General features: G+C 35.4%; 1 protein-coding gene across 1 annotated transcript; it reads left to right on the forward strand.

The window, feature by feature from the left end:
• The first annotated feature begins 18,140 nt into the window (after positions 1-18,140).
• On the forward strand, positions 18,141-20,063 carry LOC149233417 (mavicyanin-like). Its single transcript, XM_089376734.1, has 2 exons — positions 18,141-18,387; positions 19,597-20,063. The coding sequence occupies exons 1-2, from the start codon at positions 18,210-18,212 to the stop codon at positions 19,968-19,970; spliced, it is 552 nt and encodes a 183-aa protein (XP_089232860.1). The 5' UTR covers positions 18,141-18,209; the 3' UTR covers positions 19,971-20,063.
• Positions 20,064-20,610: the final 547 nt, after the last annotated feature.

Consider the following 20,610-nt stretch of genomic DNA (forward strand, 5'->3'; position numbering starts at 1 on the left):
GTCCACATTAACATGATATATGTATAATCATAATCACATCAATATCTCAACATCATACATGACAATAATAACTTCATACCATGACCTAGTGCATGACAACCATAACCATGACAATGCATGCATAACCACATGCATCTAGCCCATCTGGTCTAAGTGTTTGAACCATGTTACGATACCACTATGTGGTATAAGATGACACCCAAAGAGAGTGAAACCTTCTTTGATACCACTCTTTAATGCCACCTCCCACATTTACCCACTTTCACCATCTTGTCGGGGTAAACATGAGCGGAGGGCTACTGCAACATGACTCAACCTCCTAAGTACAGTTAAGGAAGTGGAATTGACAACTTGAAATTGTATTGACTTCCCTCAGGTGCTACAGGACCCCCAGGAGCTAAACGACCACTCTGGGTGCCCAAACCCTGAAATAACTTTCCTTTTCAATTATTTGGAGCCTTAGTAACTTGCACAACAAGGCAAGCCATCGACTGTAACTCTCTAGTCACATGGACGACCTTGCCTCCCAGCAATTGTAGACTAAATTAGTTAATTCTATGCATGTGACCCCGAGATCTGAGCCACTTTTTCAATGCTAAGATACAGACATCTACCTAGAACTTGATAGAAATTTCAGAAATTATAAATAACACAAGGACAAATCCTTTAACACAAAAATTAGACAAGGGCTTGACCTAACCATGTCTAACCATGATAGTCATTTCGTCAAACACATAGTGAACATGAAATCTACAAGTCATGAATGCACATTTGAACATGGATATCTGAAACTTATCTAAGAATCATCAAGAAGGTCTAATTCCTTCTCACAATAGTTTCCATAACATCTATTAGGTCATGCATTCAATAACTATTCATTTGCAAAACAAACATTAATAGCCATGACTAGAATCTGTCATAAAACCATGCTTATAACCAGATTAATAACAATGATAGAATAGCCATCAAAGCCACATCATAACAAGTACATTTACTCATAAAATACAAGAGAAACTTAGTTGTTATTAACATATGCAAAATCCAACCAGGTCAGGGACTTTCACGTACCACCCAACCATAGATTGGCTTGAACCAAATCTTTATTTCATCCAATCACCCTTGTACCATATTCCAAACATGAATATGGGATCTCATAGGATAAATCAATCCATAAACAACCAAAGGAATCCAGAGGTTAAATCACCTCCATCCTCACCCTACGATGATCTCACCTAAACCGGTCTTGAGATCACAAAACCAAACTAAGCTTGGATGCCTCATAATTCTTTCACCATCCCTTGAGAAAATTTCTTGTCTCCACCCACCTGTTGAGGGCTTCCCAAAGAAAACCATCTCCACTCCCAACCCTTGGGATTTTCCGAAGACCACCTCACCCGGATCCAAAACATTATGGCAATCCAAAGCTCAACTAGGAATAAATCCCATCACACCATGGCTATCTGGAAATGGCAAGGCTGAAATCACTGTCAAACCCAAGAAAACCCATCACAATGATAGAAAGTGAACCAAATACACGCATTCATGTACCATGCATGCCTAAACTAGCTAGGAAATCATACATGCAACTTGTTACCTGCAAGTATTCTTGCTGAAGCTACTTGATCCTTGCTTTCCTTTGCTTTCTTATCTTTCCTTTACTTTCCTTGTCCTTCATTTGCTTGCTTACTTTCTTTCTCCTCTTGGTGCTCTTCTCCTCTTTGAAACCAATTTCAAAACTTAACTGGCAAAAAAGGCCCCCAAATTGATGCTCTGGTGCCTTTTTATTATTTTTACCTCTAATTTCTTCATTTTTCCTCCATTTTCCTTCAATTTCTTCCTCACATGCAACCTATGACCTTTCACCTCCATTTTCTCCTAATTTCCTTTATTTTCATAAATAAAATGCCAATAATGCATTTTTTCCTTTTCAAAGCCTTTGTCAATTTCCTCTTAGTGATAATAAACAACAAGTGATGCCCACTATGATACTTTTCCCAACATTCAACTTGGAATACATGTCCCATGACCTTGGTCTTATTTTTCCTTTATTAACTTTACTACTTGAACTTTTAACTCGGGGTTTTTACAGTTTTGACCAATTTTGACTAGGTTTGACTGGGAAAAGGTTGTGCATAATACTGCCGAAGAAAGGGAAACGAACAAGTGAAGAACAACCAGAGGTGGAGTATGATGATAAAAAGGCACAGAAAATTGAAAGGAAAGAATAGTTAAGGCAGAGTTCGCAGAGACTGCCAAAAAAAGATAAGCAAGCAAAATGAGTAGTCAAGGTTGAGTTTGCAGAAGCCACCAAAGAAGAATGGGTGCATTGGATTTGAAGAGATACGAGGTAGAAATGATGACATCAAGTAAGTGGGACTATGGAGGCGAATATATAAAGGCTAAAGGGAAGATAGAAAAAAGGAGAGGATCGAAGAGTCAATGCTGAAATGTTGTTGTTGGGTCATTGAAGAACCTGTTTTTGTTTATACTCCCTTCTTTTGAGTCCTAATATGTAATTTGATCCAGTGAAGAGTAATGTTCTTGTTGTGATGAATATGTTTCTACAATGTAAAGATGATCTTCTTTGTTATTTATAAAAGGAAGTTGCAAGAATCTCAATGTTCATGTGATGTAATGAAATGATTGGGTCATTTTAAAATTTTCTTTTAGCACGAGTTGGAATGTTCTTTGCTCTTTCTATTTATGTTGTGGATCTACTCTCTTGCATGATGTATGTGTCGATTAATGAGGAACTTATGTTATGATTGCATGGAATGAGTTATTAGGTATGGTATTCTTTGATGCATCTGTACGATCCCTTATCTTAATGAGTCTCGGTGTGTTTCAAGTGAGACGTTCCCTTTCTTATTAAGCGAGGTGAAAATGTCAGTATAATGCTAGACTACGGTGGAATACTTTGTTGGCACCTTGTGTCTAAACCTAGGACCTACCTTTGTTAAAATTTTGAGCCAACAAAAACATTACAAAATCAAATATGGAAACAATACTCTTACTATCATTACAAAATAAGACTCCAAGGTTAAAAATAAATAAATTAAATTCTTATTAAAAAATAATAAATTTTAATTTACAATATTAAATTATAAAAAATGGCAAGAACCAAAAAAAACAAATGCGTTACCTCCATGTGACTAGGAAGGATATATATATATAATACCTTACACATTAAATAAATTAAATAACTTTTAAATAATTAAAAAATAACTAAAAATTCATACCTTCGTTGTACCAAATGGAGATAAAAACTTGTGAGCCATCATTTTGATGAAAATAATACCTTATAAGCCAATGTTTATAATAATTTATAAACCATACTCATCAAATGAGTGACACAAAAATGAAATGAAAAACTTTTCAAATGAATTGAATCTCTATGCATTTCTTGGTCACGAGAGCATAAAGCTATGGTTGTAAACATGCGATGAGTGCAGAAAAGTTGCCACCAGAAAAGAGTTTCCTATGATGCCAACGAGGAAAGTCGTTAGTTAAGGTGTTATATCATTGATAAAAGTTTGACCATTATTACAGTTGCATTATTACTTTGTTTATAATGATGTTCATGAGAAAGTTTTGACTTATTAGTTCATCAGTCTGATGATGAAAAAAATTATCAGCATAGCCATCATTGAAGCGTTTCTGAAATCTGTGTGAATGATAATGATCTTCAAACACAGAGTTCCATGGACCCACAACATATTTTAATAAAGAAAGAGCAACCATGTAACAAAATATACTTCATAACCTTGGCCAGAATTTGACCAATTAAGATTATATGGAATCACTTATGATTCTTGTAAACTGTAACTCAGGGAGGCCAAAAACAGTCCATCAACAGATTGAGTGTTGTTTGACAATTCTGTAAATCTTCATCAAATTCCAGTTTAAAAGACATTCAAACAGATTGAGTGTTGTGTGACAGTTCTGTAAATTTTCATCAAACTCTAGCTTTGAAAAAAAAAAATCAAAAAGGGAAGAGAGAGGCATAGCAGTGCGATAGCAAAAAGGGAAGAACGCACAGAGTGCGAATGAATGTATGTTTTTTTTGTTGAGATGTAATGTAATGGAAATGCAGCAGCATATGTAAGGAATTACATTTACAACAGTAAATGTAAGAAAGTTTTTTTTTACATAGTAGTGTCAAGAATGAAGGAACAGAGCAGTTAATTTTTATGAGACAGAGTAATTTTTTTTGTGCATCTGAAGCAGTCTTGGAGAATCCCTTTTGTCAAGTGTAAAACTCTGTTCTTCAGCAGAAAACAATTTTTTTTTGCTTCCTTGTGTAAAAACAGAGTATCATTTTCTGTTCATTATTTTGTTTTGGAATTTAGCAAAAAATTCCCAACAGTGGTATCAGAACTTGTCCAGGCTCTTTGAAGGTGTCAAAGAAGCTGAAGGAAGGGTTTCCTTACTGCAACAGCTTCTCTCACAGAGTGAAGACTCAGTCAAAAATCCAAGGTATCTCTCAGAAAAAAATTTGTGTTGAAGACAGTCAATGATTTTTAATACACAGACAAGTATTTTTAAGAGTGCAAGAATGACTGGCTCCAGCACCAGCACTAGCATGGGTATCTTTAATACTCAGCTCCTACAATTTAATGGGAAAAACTATGACTATTGGGCAATAACCATGAAGGCTTTGCTTGCCTCACAAGATTTATGGGAATTTGTTGAGGATGGATTTGAAGAGCCAGCAGATGAAGATGAGTTTAATAACTTGACACAGGCAGAGAAAGATCTGTTGAAGAGCTATAAGAAGAAGGACTCAAAAGCCCTCGTATTTTTGTATCAAGCAGTGCATGAGAGTGTGTTTCCAAGAATAGCAGTAGCCAAGACATCCAAAGAAGCATGGCAAACTCTCAAGACAGCGTATCAAGGCATGGAGAAAGTGAAGACAACAAAACCACAGTTGCTAAGGAGAGATTTTGAGAATCTTTGCATGAAGGAGTCAGATAGTATTGACTCATTCTTCACACATGTAATTGGTCTGGTCACACAGATAAGGTCTCATGGAGAGATTCTTGAAGAAAGGAGGATTGTGGAGAAACTGTTGAGGGTCCTACCCTCAAAGTTCGATGTGATTGTCACCACCATAAAAGAGACCAAGGATCTTACAAGCTTCACAGTTAATGAACTACATGCATCACTGATAACACATGAGCAGAAATTGAGTAGAAATGAAAATTCATCTCTAGAGCATGCCTTCAAGGCCTAGATGTCCTTTGGAAGAGGAAGAGGTCAAGGCAGAGGAAACAAGAGAGGAAGAGGCAGAAGCCAAAACATAGGTGGAAGAAACAGCCTAGCAAATGCTCAAGGAAGAGGCAGCAATCCAAATCAGAACCAAGGCCAAGGCAGCAGCCAACAAAGTAGACATCATCATTCTCAAGGACAAAGGTATGAAAAAGCCAATGTCCAATGTTATTACTGTAAAAAATATGGGCATTATGCAAATGAATATAGGAAGAAGCAGCATGATATGAATAATAAAACTAGTGCAAATTTCACTAGGGAAAATCAACCAAAATAATTTGTTTTTAGCTTGTAATATGGCTGAAGAGAAGAGTGAAGATATATGGTTCCTAGACTCCGGTTGCAGCAACCATATGACAGGAAACATAGCCCTGTTTTCTATGTTAGATCAGAATGTGCAGTCACAAGTTACACTAAGGACTAATAATAAAGTTTCTGTTATGGGAAAAGGAGAAGTAAAACTCTTAACAAAGAAAGGTGAAAAGAAAACCATAGCAGATGTTTATTATGTTCCTGGAATGAAATGTAATCTCTTAAGTATTGGACAGCTTGTTCAAAAGGGTTACAATGTTTACTTTGTGGATGATGTATGCACCATCATGGATAGAGCACCCAACAAACAATGTATTGCTGAAATAAAGATGACAAGGAACATGATGTTCCCTCTCAGAATGAAGGCAGATTTAAAAAATAAAGAAGTAATTGCAGCAATGACTCAAGAGGCTTTCCAAAGCGAACAAAAAAATGAAAATTGGTTGTGACACTTGAGATTTGGACATCTCAACTTTGGAGGTCTTAATTTGTTGAGTAGAAAACGAATGGTAAGAGGATTGCCATTGATAGAGAAACCAGACAACCTTTGTGAAGGTTGTATCTTGGGGAAACAACATAGAGAAAGTTTTCCATCAGGAAAAAGCATAAGGGAAAAAACACCCTTAAAAATTGTTCACTTAGATTTATGTGGACCGATGCAAACTCCATCACTTGCAGGCAGCCACTACATACTAACATTCATTGATGATTTTACTAGAACAACTTGGGTTTACTTCTTGAAGAACAAAAGTGAAGTGTTTGAAAGATTTTGCAATTTCAAAGCACTTGTAGAAAACCAAAGTGGGCTGCATATCAAAGTTTTAAGAACTGATAGAGAAGGTGAGTATATCTCCAAATAATTTCTACGTTTTTGTAGATAAAATGGAATTCATAAGCAGTTTACAGCTAGGTACACCCTGCAGCAAAATGGAGTTGCCGAAAGGAAGAATAGGACAATCATGGATATGGCAAGGAGTATGTTAAAGGCAAAGCATTTGCCAAATGATTATTGGGCTAAAGCTGTACATTGTGCAGCGTACATTTTGAATAGGTGCCCTACAAAAGCAATGATGAACAGAGTGCCGGAAGAAGCATGGAGTGCTAGAAAGCAAGGAGCCACCCACATGAAAGTTTTTGGATGTGTGGCTTATGCACACATTCCAGATTAGCTAAAGAAGAAGTTGGATAGCAAAGGGAAGAAATGTATTTTCATTGGATACAGTGAGGAATCCAAAGCTTACAGGTTGTATAACCCATCCACCAAGAAGCTCATTGTGAGTAGAGATGTTTAGTTCATTGAGGAGGAAGCTTGGGATGGAAGCATAGAGAAAACAATGAATGTTAAAACCTCTTTGTCACATGAAGAAAATGATAAGGAGATGGCTGAAATATATCCCCAAACAACAGCACCAACACAAGGACAGCAAGGGACACCCTTGAGGAGAAATGAAAGTGCTTCTACAAGCACACCACAAGGAGGAAATTCAATTGCTTCTTCAAGCACTTGTACACCAAATAAAAAAGGTAAGAAGTTCAGAAATTTAAGTGACATTTATGAACAAGAGGCAGCAAATGAAGGTATGAATTCTTTGTTTGCATTATATTGTCATGTTGATGACCCTATTCATTTCAAAGATGCAATTAAGGATAGGAAATGGATAGAAGCTATGAATGAGGAGATCAATGCCATAGAAATAAACAAAACATGGGATTTAGTTGAACTACCAAAAGGAAAGGAAGTCATTGGAGTTAAATGGGTCTACAAGACTAAGAGTAATGCTGAAGGAAAAATAGAAAGACACAAGGCAAGACTTGTTGTCAAGGGATATAAGCAGAAGTATGGGAGAGGCTATGAGGAAAATTTTGCACCGGTTGCAAGAATGGAAATAGTGAGAGCAGTGTTGTCCATAGCAGCACAAGACAAGTGGAAAGTTTACCAAATGGACGTGAAGTCAGCATTCCTAAATGGAGTGTTAAAGGAAGAGGTCTACATTGAACAACCTCTAGGCTATGAAAAGAAAGGCCAAGAGCACAAAGTGTGCAGATTGAAGAAATCTCTTTATGGGTTGAAGTAAGCACCAAGAGCATGGTATAGTAGGATAGATTCCTATCTATTGGAAAATGGATTTGAAAAGTGTGAGGAAGAACCCAACCTCTACATCAAAGAAAATGATGGTAAAATTCTAATTGTTGTGTTATATGTTGATGATGTTATTTTCACAGGCAATGATGTTTATCTTATTGAAAATTTCAAAACAGTCATGAAAGAAGAATTTGAAATGACTGACATGGGTTTGCTGAGGTACTTCTTAGAAATAGAAGTAGAACAAAGTGGAAATGGGATTTTTATCTCACAGGCAAAATATGTTAATGAAGTGTTGGAAATATTTCATATGCATGAGAGCAAGGCAACAATCACTCCCACAGTGATGGGATTAAAACTCAGCAAAGAGGACAACAGCAAGGATTTTGATTCTAGTTTGTACAAGAGCATAGTTGGTAGCCTCATGTATTTGATTGCAACTAGGCCAGATATAATGTTTGTTGTTAGTTTGATTTCCAGATTCATGGAGAGGCCAAAAGAAGCACATTGGCAAGCAGAAAAAATGATTTTGAGGTATGTTAAAGGTACAAAAAGGTATGGCATTTTATACACTGTTTTAGAATGTTCAGATTTAATTGGATACACTGATAGTGATTGGGCTGGAAGTGTATATGATCGGAAAAGCACATCCGGTTATGTTTTTTCACATGGATTTAGGAGCTATTTTATGGGCTTCTAAAAAACAACCTATTGTATCATTGTCTACAGCAGAAGCAGAATATGTGGCAGCTACAGCAGCAGCATGTCAAGCAGTTTGGATGAGAAGGATGTTAAGGAGCTTATGCCAAGAGCAAGAAAAAAGAACAATGATTTTTTGTGACAATAGCTCAGCTATTGCATTATCCAAAAATTTTGTGTTTCACAAGAGAACGAAGCACATTGACACAAAGTTTCATTACATCAGGGAATTGGTAAACAGTGGAGAAATTGTTTTACAACACTGCAGAACTCAGGAGCAGGTTGCAGACATTCTGACAAGCCATTGGGACAGAAAAGTTTTGAGTTTTTGTGGAAATGTTTGGGTATGAATGATAACCCAGTAGTTGAAATTATAGGGGAGTGTTGAAATTGTAATTTCAACTGCCGCCCAGTTAAACAACGCCACATTTAATTCAGCAAAACCACCAGACTTCATCGCACCACTTTTCTCCAAGTGGTGGTATTCTCTCAAACAACCCCGATACTGTACGCTATTTGACGTGTGTCTGCATGCAGTTTTCAAAACAACCATTTTCCCGGAATGTAATGTTCATTTGTTTTGTTCGAGCGATAATCGTTCGATTAAAATGAAGGTTGTTCACCATCCGATTGAAACCAAGTTGTTGTACAGGTCTCCGCCATTGATCCATGAACCTTGCGTGGAGAAAAAGTTTCGTTTGACCGCTAGTTTGGCAGTAAAATAATTAATGCAATCTATTTCGGTTTGTATATTGTTGGTAGAGTTTAATGTTTTTTAACTCACGAGAAGTATGGGCATAGTAAAAATGTATTTGTTGTGTTTTAGTTTTAGTTGTTCATAGTAATATGTAATGTAAGGGAAGAGAGAGGCGTAGCAGCGCGATAGCAAAAAGGTAAGAACGCAAGAGTGCGAATGAATGCATGTTTTTTTTTTTGGTTGAGATGTAATGTAATGGAAATGCAGCAACATATGTAAGGAATTACATTTACAACAGTAAATGTAAGAAAGTTTTTTTTACACGGCAGTGTAAAGAATGACAGAACAGAGCAGTTAATTTTTATGAGACAGAGTAATTTTCTTTTGTGCGTCTGAAGCAGTCTTGGAGAATCCCTCTGGCAGAGGAAGAAATTTGTAATTGCAGTGGTTTGATTAATGAATACAAGTTTGTTTTTTGTTCAAGTGTGAAACTCTATTCTTCAGCAGAAAATAATTTTTTTGTACTTCCCTGAGTAAAAACAGAGTATCATTCTCTATTCATTATTTTGTTTTGGAATTTAGTAGAAAATTCCCAACAATAACCTTGGCCAGAATTTGACCAATTAAGATTATATGGAATCACTTATGATTCTTGTAAACTGTAACTCAGGGAGGCCAAAAACAGTTCGTCAACAGATTGAGTGTTGTTTGACAAATCTGTAAATTTTCATCAAATTCCAGTTTAAAAGACATTCAAAAAGATTGAGTGTTGTGTGACAGTTCTGTAAATTTTCATCAAACTCTAGCTTAAAAAAAAAAAAAAAAAAAATGACGTAAGATGTTGCAATTGAAATCCAGCAATGTGCAGAGAGGACTGTAGCTTTCAATGGGATATAGGTTGTGATATGTGTTTCTCCGCATCTAATTATGTGTCCCAATCATATACATACATTGTTTGTGGACATTTATTAAGTAGCAGTCAAAAAGTCTTATTTACAATATTATTTAAAATTCAAAAATGATGTAAGATGTTACAATTGAAATCCAGCAATGTGCAGGGAGGACTGTAGCTTTCAATGGGATATAGTCGGTGAGATGTGTTTCTCCACATCTAATTATGTGTCCCAATCATATACATACATTGTTTGTGGACATGGATTAAGTAGCAGTCAAAAAGTCTTATTTAAAATATTACTTATGTTGGAATCTCGCTAAACATCATAGTTCAAAATTGAATGGCTTCATTGATTTTTTTTTCAACAAAACTTTTTTGTACAAATTTTATATTAGAATAATAATTTGTTAATGCAATTGAAACTCGGTTGGAAAAATCAATTTCAACCACCGCAATTACTAAAGTGACAGCGATCATACTTGCCAAGTAGGTTTTTGTAGATGGTCGATTTGAGTTGAAGGACAGAAGTTTTGAGCATGAGTACAAATTCCCCATTCCGCAATACACATCAAGCATTTAGGAACAAATGAAAGGTTAGTGAAATAAGTATGGTCAAACATTTATTCGACCACAAATATGTACTCCTCAACATAGAAAAACATTTTATGTTCAAACGACCATTCTTTGTTCAGTCATGCATTAATGTGTCAAAAATGTATGTTTTGATAAATATGAATGTAAAAATATTTTGCACAGTGGAGAGGATGTACCTTTGAGGGGTGAAAAGGAGAAAATCGTGGAGCAATTTCTGGTGGGAGTGTAAAACATCTTAGTTATATGTTTTACAAAAAGCTACTATGCAACTTTTAGTGATACGTAAACCGCACTAAGAATTTTGTTTTACTTGGAGCTCAGCCTCTATTTATCATGCAAATGTATTTTCAACTGTTTTGATATGGTTTTGAACTTTCATGTCCAGTTTTACCACAACCACCATGTTTTACTTTGTTCTACCATGAGTCGTTTTTTGTGTTTAATTAAGCTCATGTCTAGTTGCGATTTGATCACCGCAAATGAATATTTGGCCTCCGCAACTAATTTGTTGAGGGAAAAACTCCTCTCCTCTGCCCCATAAATTTTTATGTTTAATTAAGCTCCTGTACAATTGCGATTTGATCACCGCAACTGAATATTTGACCTCCGCAACTGATTTGTTGAGGGAAAAACTCCTCTCCTCTGCCCCATAAATTCTTTCACGTGGTATTAGAGCGGGTTAAACTCTGTTAGTGTAAAAGCAAGTGTTTTTACTGGGAATTAAAAATTGTTTTGACAGTGTAAAAGCAAGTGTTTTTGTTGGGAGTTAAAAATTGTTTTGACAAGCTTGACTAATCCTCAGATACCTCAATTTAATGGGAAAAATTATGATTATTGGGCTATTATAATGAAGGCTTTGTTTTCTTCTAAAGATATTTGGGATTTGGTGGAGAATTGGTTTCAAGAACCAACAGATGCAACAACATACACTGCCTTGTGACAAGCATAAAAGGATTTGTTGAGGGACAACAAGAAGTAGGATGCAAAATCCTTCTTTTACATCTTTCAAGCACTTCATGAAAGTATTTTCCCAAGGATTGCAGTAGCAACAAAGTCCAAACAAGCTTGGGACACCCTCCAGATAGCGCACCAAGACATGGAAAAAGTGAAGACAACAAAACTACAAATGTTGAGGAGAGACTTTGAGACAATTTGTATGAAAGAGTGAGAATGTAGACTCATTCTTTACACATGTAATTGGATTGGTTACTCAAATCAGGTCTCATGGTGAGACACTTGAGGAAAGGAAAATAGTTGAGAAAGTTTTGAGAAGTCTGCCAACAAGATTTCATGTCATTGTTGTGGCCATAGAAGAGACAAAGGATCTCTCACAATTTTTAGTCGATGAACTTCATGCATCATTGATTTCTCATGAACATAGACTGAATAGAGCAAAAAACTCCTCATTGGAGCATTCCTTCAAGACACAAATTTCGTTTGGTCAAGGTAGAGGCAAAGGAATATCAAATGTTAGAGGAAGAGGAATAAGCCCACACAGAGGTGGAAGAGGCATCCCTTCAAGCTCAAGTGGAAGGGGCAACAATCAAAATCCAAGTCAAGGCCCAAGCCAAAATCAAGCACAAGGTCAGAGGTATGATAAATCTTAAGTTAAATTTTATTACTGTAAGAAGTATGTTCATTATGAAAATGAATGTAAAAAGAAGCAACACAACATAAGTAACAAACCAAGTGAAAATTCCACAAAAGAAAATCAAAACCAAGATAGCATGTTTTTAGCTTGTAATGTAGCTCAATAAAGACAAAGTGATGTGATTTAGGGTGCAACAACCACATGACAGGGAACATTGAAATGTTTTCTAATTTAGATGAAAATGTGAACTTTGAAGTGACATTAGAGCCTTTTTCATGGGCAAAGGAAGAGTCAATATTCTAACAAAGAAGGGGGAGAAGAAGTATATTTCAGATGTTTGTTTTGTCCCTCGTTTAAAGAATAACCTCATAAGCATTGGACAACTCATGCAAAAGGGCTACAATATCTTTTCCAAAAATGATGAGTGCACAATTTTGGATAAGCCTCCAAGCAAATAAATGGTTGCAAAAGTTCATATGACAAGCAATAGAATGTTTCCCCTAATGATAAAATCAGATTTGAAAGAAGAAGGTGCACACGCACAACTATTAATGAACTCACAAGAAGATGAAAGAAAAGTTGTATTTGTCACACAAGTAAAATTTCAAGCATAAGTTAGAATGAAAATTGGTTATGGCATTTGAGATTTGGTCATCTCAACTTTAGAGGTTTGAATTTGCTGCATAGGAAAGGCATCGTGAAGGAATAACCATTCATAGAAAAACTGAATATCCTATGTGAAGGATGCATCTTGGGAAAACAACATAGAGAGACATTTACAATTGGAAAGTCAATAAGGGAAAAGGCACCCTTAGAGATTGTCCATTCAGATTTACGTGGACCAACGGAGACACCATCAATTGGGGGAAGCTGCTATTTCTTGACATTCATAGATGATTATACAAGGAAGACATGGGTCTACTTCCTAAAACAGAAAAGTGAAGTGTTTGAGCGCTTCCACCAATACAAATCTCTTGTTGAGAAGCAATGTGGACACTACATCAAAGTCTTGAGGACTGATAGAGGTGGCGAATACATCTCAAATGACTTCCTTCATTTTTGCAGGGAGCATGGAATTCACAAGCAATTTACAACAAGGTATACACCTCAGCAAAATGGTGTCACAGAAAGGAAAAATAGGACCATTATGGAAATGGAAAGGAGTATGTTGAAGGCAAAGCATTTGCCAAATGATTATTGTGCTGAAGTTGTCGCTTGTGTAGCATATATCATGAATAGGTGTCCAACCAAAAGTTTCAAGAACGTGGTTCCTGAAGAGGCATGGAATGGAAGAAAGGATAGTGTTACTCACATGAGAGTGTTTATATGTGTGGAGTATGCACATGTCTTGGATGAGTTGATTTTGTTGGATATAGTGATGAATCCAAGGCATACAAGCTCTACAATCCATCAACTAAGAAGGTCATAATCAGCAGAGATGTGTAGTTCATAGAAGAGGAGGCATGGGATGGAAGTGTAGAGAAGACAATCAATGTGAAAGCATGTATACATGAGGACAAATAGGAATTGATGGCAGCAAGTGTTTCTTAAACCGTGACTCCCTCTACCCCTATTCAAGCTCAATAAAGTAGTCACCAAGCGACAACATCAACAAATAATAGGAAAATGTCAAGCGAGTGTTTCTCCAAGCACACCATAAAGACCCACTGTGTCATCTACTTCTAGTGCAACATCAAGTGATATGTCAAGCCCGTCTTCCGCAAGCATAATAAAACCAAAATTCAGAAATTTAAATGAAATTTACAAGCAAGATGAAGTTGATAGTAGCACTAGTCTGAATTCCTTATTTGCATTTTTTTGTCATGTAGATGACCCAATCCATTTTGAGGATGAAATCAAAGAATAAAAATGGGTTGCGGAAATGGAGGAAGAAATAGAAGCAATAGAAAATAATGACACATGGGAGTTGGTGGACCTTCCACAAGGAAAATAAGTCATTGGAGTGAAGTGAGTCTATAAGACCAAGAGCAACGTTGAGGGGAATATTGGAAGGCATAAACCAAGGCTAGCTATCAAAGGATACAAGCAGTAGCATGGAAGAGATTATGTGAAGACATTTGCACCAGTCACGAGGATGGAGACAGTGCGTACAGTGGTGTCGATTGCAACACAACATAAATGGAAAGTGTATCAAATGGATATAAAATTAGTGTTTTCTTGAATGGAGTGTTGAAAGAGGAAGTATATGTTGCGCAACCACCTGTTTATGAGGTACAAGGCCAATAAGACAAGGTGTATAGGTTGAGGAAATCTCTTTATGGGCTGAAGCAAGCACCACGTGCATGGTATAGTAGGATAGATGCTTACTTGTTGGACAATGGCTTCAACAAATGTGACAATGAGCCTACTCTCTACATCAAAGAGAGTGATGGTAAGCTTCTTATTGTTGTCCTATATGTAGATGATTTGATTTTTACAGGCAGTGATGATTTCTTCATCGTTGATTTCAAAGAAGTCATGAAAAGTGAATTTGAAATGACTGACTTGGGGTTATTAAGGTATTTTTTGGGCATAGAAGTGAAGCAAACAGAAAATGGTATTTTTATTTCCCAATAAAAGTATGTAGCAGACATTTTGGAGAGGTTTAATATGTAGAATAACAAGCCCACACCAACTCCAACTGTCATGGGGTTGAAGTTGAGCAAAGAAGATTGCAGTAGCAATGTCAATCCAACATTATACAAAAGTATGGTGGGAAGTTTGATGTATTTGAAAGCAACTAGGCCAGATATAATGTATGTGGTAAGTCTCGTGTCAAGGTTCATGGAGACACCCAAGGAGACACATTGGCAAGCAACAAAAAGGATTTTAAGGTATGTCAATGGGACAAAGGAGTATGGTATTTTGTACACCGCTACAAATGATTTTAGGCTGGTTGGTTACACTGATAGTGACTCTGCAGGAAGTGTCGATGATAGAAAGAGCACGTCAAGATATGTTTTTCATTTAGGTTCGGGAGCCATTTCATGGGCCAGTAAGAAGTAGCCAATAGTGTCATTGTCAACAGTAGAAGTTGAATGTGTCACCACAACAGCAGCAATGTGTCAAGAAGTTTGGATGAGAAGAATGTTGAGAGATTTATGCCACAACCAAGAATGAACAACAACTATTTTCTGCGACAATAATTCTGCAATTGCATTATCAAATAATTACGTTTTTCACAAGCGGATCAAGCACATTGATGCTAAGTATCATTTTATTAGAGAATTGGTTAACACTAGTGAAAATGTGTTGCAGCACTGTAGGTCACAAGAACAGTTTGTTGATATTTTCTAAAAGCCATTGGCACGTGAAAATTTTGTTTATCTCAGAGACTGTTTGGGATTTTTCAATGGCGACAATTGTGATTAAGGGAGAGTGTTGGAAAAATTAATCTCAACCACCACAATTACTAAATTGACAGCAACCATATTTTCCAAGTAGATTTTTGCACATTGCGAATTTTGTTTGCAGGCTTAAGGACAGAAGTTCTAAGCAGGAGTACAAGTTCCTCATTCCGCAACACATCAGACCATTATGCAACACACATCAAGCATTTAAGAACAAATGAAGGGTTGGTGAAATAAGTATGTTCAAGCATGCATTCCGCCACTGAAATATGTACTCCTCAACATAGAAAAACATTTGATGTTCAATCACCCATCCTCTATCTTAATGTTTTGTTTAGTCATGCATTAATGTGTCAAAAATGTATGTTTTGATAAATATGAATGTAAAAGTACTCCTCAACATAGAAAAACATTTGATGTTCAATCACCCATCCTCTTGATGTTCAATTGCCCATCCTCTATCTTAATGTTTTGTTCAGTCATGCATTAATGTGTCAAAATGTATGCTTTGATCAATATGAATGTAAAAGTCTTTTGCACTCTTGAGAGGATGTAAGTTTGTGAGGTGAAGAGAATAAAATCATGAAGCAATTTGTGGTGGGCGCATAAAACATCTTAGTTATAGATTTTACAGAGTTATTGTGCAACCCGTAGTGAAACTCTTAAAAAAATTGTTTTACTTGAAGTTGCAGCCTCTATTTATCATGCCCAACTAATTTATTAAAAGAAAAACTCCTCTCCTCTACCCATAAATTATTTCAAACTCAAACTAAAAATACTCTTCATAAAACAACTAAAACCAAAATTCATATTAAAAATCTCAAAAACTTTATTAAAATTTCACAATCAATCATAGTCACTAAGGCCCTTCCCAACCTCTTACCGTGTACATAAAATCGATATCAATGCACCAATGGCTTTGAAAAGTCCACTATTCATAATGAAATTTTGAACTAATTGGTATCAAAACGTGTCTTAAAATATAAGATGTTATAATAGGCAATTTAACGGATCTTTATCCTAATACTTACCATTATATATATTTTTTCTGATAAACTTTTACACATCCCATTCATTCATAGTGCACAAAAATAAGCTAATACTCTTCATACAACTTAACTAAAACCAAAATTCTTATTAAAAATCCCTAAAACTTTATCAAAATTTCACAATCAATCATAGTCACTAGGGCCGATCTTTATCCTAATACTTACCATTATATATATTTTTTCTGATAAACTTTTACACATCCCATTCATTCATAGTGCACAAAAATAAGCTAATACTCTTCATACAACTTAACTAAAACCAAAATTCTTATTAAAAATCCCTAAAACTTTATCAAAATTTCACAATCAATCATAGTCACTAGGGCCGTAACCGTAGAATCAATATCAATGCACCAATGACTTTGAAAAGTCCACTATTCATAATGAAATTTTGAACTAATGGGCATCAAAACGGGTGTTAAAATAGAAGATGTTATATGTTTGTTTTAAAGAATTCAAAGGAATGGGCAATTCGACTGGTCTTTATTCTAATACCTATCATTATATATTTTTTGATAAACTTTGTACGCATACCATTTAGTACACAAAAATAAGGTAGTGTGTAACTATGAGAAGTTTTAGAAATTTTACCAGGGATGTTTTTAAAAATAAATTTGGTCAAATTGTAATTTGTGTTGTTTAAATTGAGTTTTTGATTATATATGGATTCAGTATCTTGAAAAATTTGGGACATTTGGATTATAGAGAATTCACAAATCAAATTTGTATTTCCAACAAATTCTTAACAAATTATGGGCAAATTAGACTTCAGATTTCGTGCAGGAATTTGATAAATAAATTTCAAAAAATAAAAATACTGGAGTGTTTGAAATAGATTCAGTACCATCAAAAACCCCCAACACCCAAAATACTGAAATTTAACAGCACTAACTAAAAATTTTTAAAAATTCTGTTTTAACAAAATTTTCATTATTTTCAAAACTAATTTACAAGATTCTTTAAGCCACTCTCAATTTTATATGCCCCCTATCTGACACCATTGTTACATTATTTGAACGGCATTCATACTGATGTACAAATTCATATCATAACCATGTATCTGCCCTGAGGGCAATTTTATATGCCCCTTATCTGACACCATTGTTACATTATTTGAACAGCGTTCATACTGATGTCAGGCAAGAAGACAGTACCCGAGTTTCAAGCAAATGGTTTTTGTGTTACCAAAGGTTTTGACCAGGCATCCTTTATGGCACACCCACAAATTACACCCAGTCAACATACATGAGTTGGAATTATAAATGACAAGACATGCAGAACGAATGAATGATAGTACAGAGACCAGAGTTGATTCTATTCAAAACAGTTACATTACTGATCATAGTATAGAGAAAGATTCAGGAATCTCATACATACAGCATTTCTTGCCTTCTTTTGCAATCTGTCTTGGGGGGCCCTGCTTCCGTCAGTACTCTGCTCCTCTACTCACTCTAACAACTAATTTCACCAAACCCCATTTTCATTGCATTGCAACATAAGCATGATACCCACACGCTACACTACCTTTCTGCTGCTTCTTCTCTATAAAATCCGCCACCCACTCTATACCTCCGCATCTTCTTGTTTGTCAAACAACCATTCCTGGCGTTGTATTGGTATTCAACATATAGCAGCTTGTAGCACCACCACCCCGTGCAGCGAACACACAAAATGGCAACTCAGGGCCTGGGGTTGCTTATGCTCATATCTTCTCTCGTTGTGTGTTTTCCCGGGCCCTCCTTGGCTACGAAGTTTATAGTTGGAGGAAGCAATGGATGGGACCTCACAGGGGGTGCTGCCTATCAGAATTGGGCAGATAGCAACACATACCATGTTGGAGACTCTCTTGGTGAGTCCCATTTAATTCCTTTTGAATCCAGAAGCGAGGTGTATATTGATATTGATATTTCTTTTGAATAGAAGATGTAGATGTAGATGTAATGTGTTTTTTGAATTTTTTTTAGATATTGTTTTCTGTTATGAAATAATGGTTTTTTTTGGCAGTTAAGTTTGTAAGGTGTTAAAATTGCTATGTCTCTGTTATGAAATAACGGGTTTTCCTTGGCAGTTAAGTCTTTAAGGTGTAGAATTTGCTATAAAAATATAAAACTGTATAGTAAAAGTCTTATGGTAAAAAAAATTCTTATTGCAAAAGAAAGTTTTTAATAGGCGATGAAATGATGAATATAGCTAGGAAAATTAATCTTTAATGTTTCAAATAGCTATATTTATATGAATAACAAATTTTGATATTTTGAAATTTCACATACAAAAGTTATGATCTCAACATTAGATTTCAAAATATTTCAAGGATACAACCATGTTAAATTTCAAAATATTTCAAGAATACAACCAAGTTAAAATTTTAAAAATTTTAGAAAATTTAAATTATATTTTTGGTATCCAAAGTTATTTAGTTCCAATTTCCAATTTTTTTTATCATAATTATAATGACTTTTTTAAATATTTTTTTTAAACCTTAGGAAAATCTATTCATGATTATGATAATTTCTTTAAATAGTAGAAAAAATTATCATAATTTAGTTATCAAATCATACTAAAGATATCTATAATTAGTTGTTATCCACAAATGTAGAGACAGTTATAGTTGCCTGTTATCTACAAATAAAAGTTGACTCGTCACTGTTATTCAAGGAAAACTATACTATCTGTAATTATCAACCCTTAATTTTTAAGGAAACCGGCTTTCATTCCTACTATGTCTTCTGAAGAAAACAAACTCTTAGCTATGACTTTTTAAAATAATTATTGTATATGGATGACAGATTTTGAAAATATTTTAAAATTTGAAAAATAAAAATTATGACATCAATATCAAATTTTAAAATATTTCACAAATTTAAAATTTAATTGTTCAAAGTTATTCATCATTTCCAAGTTCCAAATAGTTGATGATCGTTCAAAATCATTTTTTTGAAGTTTAAATATTTCCATTTTCAAATTTCAAAGTGAAATGTTTGTTTTAAACTGAGTCTGAAATGGAATTAAAAGTTTATTAGATCGATTATGATGATATTGGTGTTTGTGAGACATGCAGTGTTCTCTTATTCTGCGATGCACTCTGTGGTGGAGACAGACGCAGCAGGATTCCAAGCTTGCTCGACTTCAAACTCAATTCTGCAAGACAACAGCGGCAACACAGTAGTTCCCCTTAAGACTGTTGGGAAGCATTACTTTATCTGTGGGACTCCTGGTCACTGTTCGGGAGGAATGAAGTTCAGCGTCTCTGCTCTTCACAGCCCCGCGCCAGCAGCCAACTCTACTTCTAATTCACCAAACACTACCACCGCTTCGAACTCAAGCATCACAAATTCCACGAGCTCCGCCACCCCCAGAGCCCTGATCCAGAATGCTATGTTAGTTGGAGCAGTAGCTTTAGGCATTGCAGCCTCCATTTCACTTCTCATGTAAATCGACTCTAGTCGCAGGATTTAGGCATTTAGTGTTCAAGAGCTATTTAGTTGTGTCTGTGATCTATTTCACGTCCATGAGAAAGTAGTTGTATGAATTTGTGTGGAGTAATGTGAATTAAGTAGTTGTATGAATTTGTGTGGAGTAATGTGAATTCAATTTAGCATTGCAAATCTGTTGCATATAATCATCTGAATTTTGCATTTTTCTTAACATTTCATCAACATTACATTATAGAAACTGAAAGTCACAGTGCACACTTCTGTTGTCATTTTTCATACAGAGAAATTCTGTGCTCCTTACTTCAAAAATTTAGAAGTAATACATGGTATTTTTGTGTGTAGATATTTTCAAAATCTGATAGTTAGTAAAGCATTCAAACAAATGACTTTTAAACCTTTTTTTGCCTTTAAAATAGAACCTCAAATATATAAGTTCAACACTAATAACTTCAATTTTTGTGAAATCTGTCTGCCACTCTTAATTAAATGGTAAACTGAGGTGTGTCGGAAGCAACCAGACCCTTCAACAATCATAACAACCATCTTTCTTCATAGCGATTGTTGTCATAAGTTTATTTTTATTGTGATGTTGATTACTGACTCGCATGGAGAGTCTGAGTACACTGCTTGCAAAGGCT

This window comes from Pinus tabuliformis, chromosome J (assembly GCF_031772625.1).
Source record: "Pinus tabuliformis cultivar Carrire ecotype Pingquan chromosome J, CPIR1, whole genome shotgun sequence".
Taxonomy (NCBI): domain Eukaryota; kingdom Viridiplantae; phylum Streptophyta; class Pinopsida; order Pinales; family Pinaceae; genus Pinus; species Pinus tabuliformis.

Bases quoted from the DNA above. Each gene is read 5' to 3' on its own strand.
- LOC149233417 (XM_089376734.1), top strand. From the start codon at position 18,210: ATGGCAACTCAGGGCCTGGGGTTGCTTATGCTCATATCTTCTCTCGTT. The intron at 18,388-19,596 runs GTGAGTCCCATT...TGAGACATGCAG, and splicing joins CCATGTTGGAGACTCTCTTG to TGTTCTCTTATTCTGCGATG.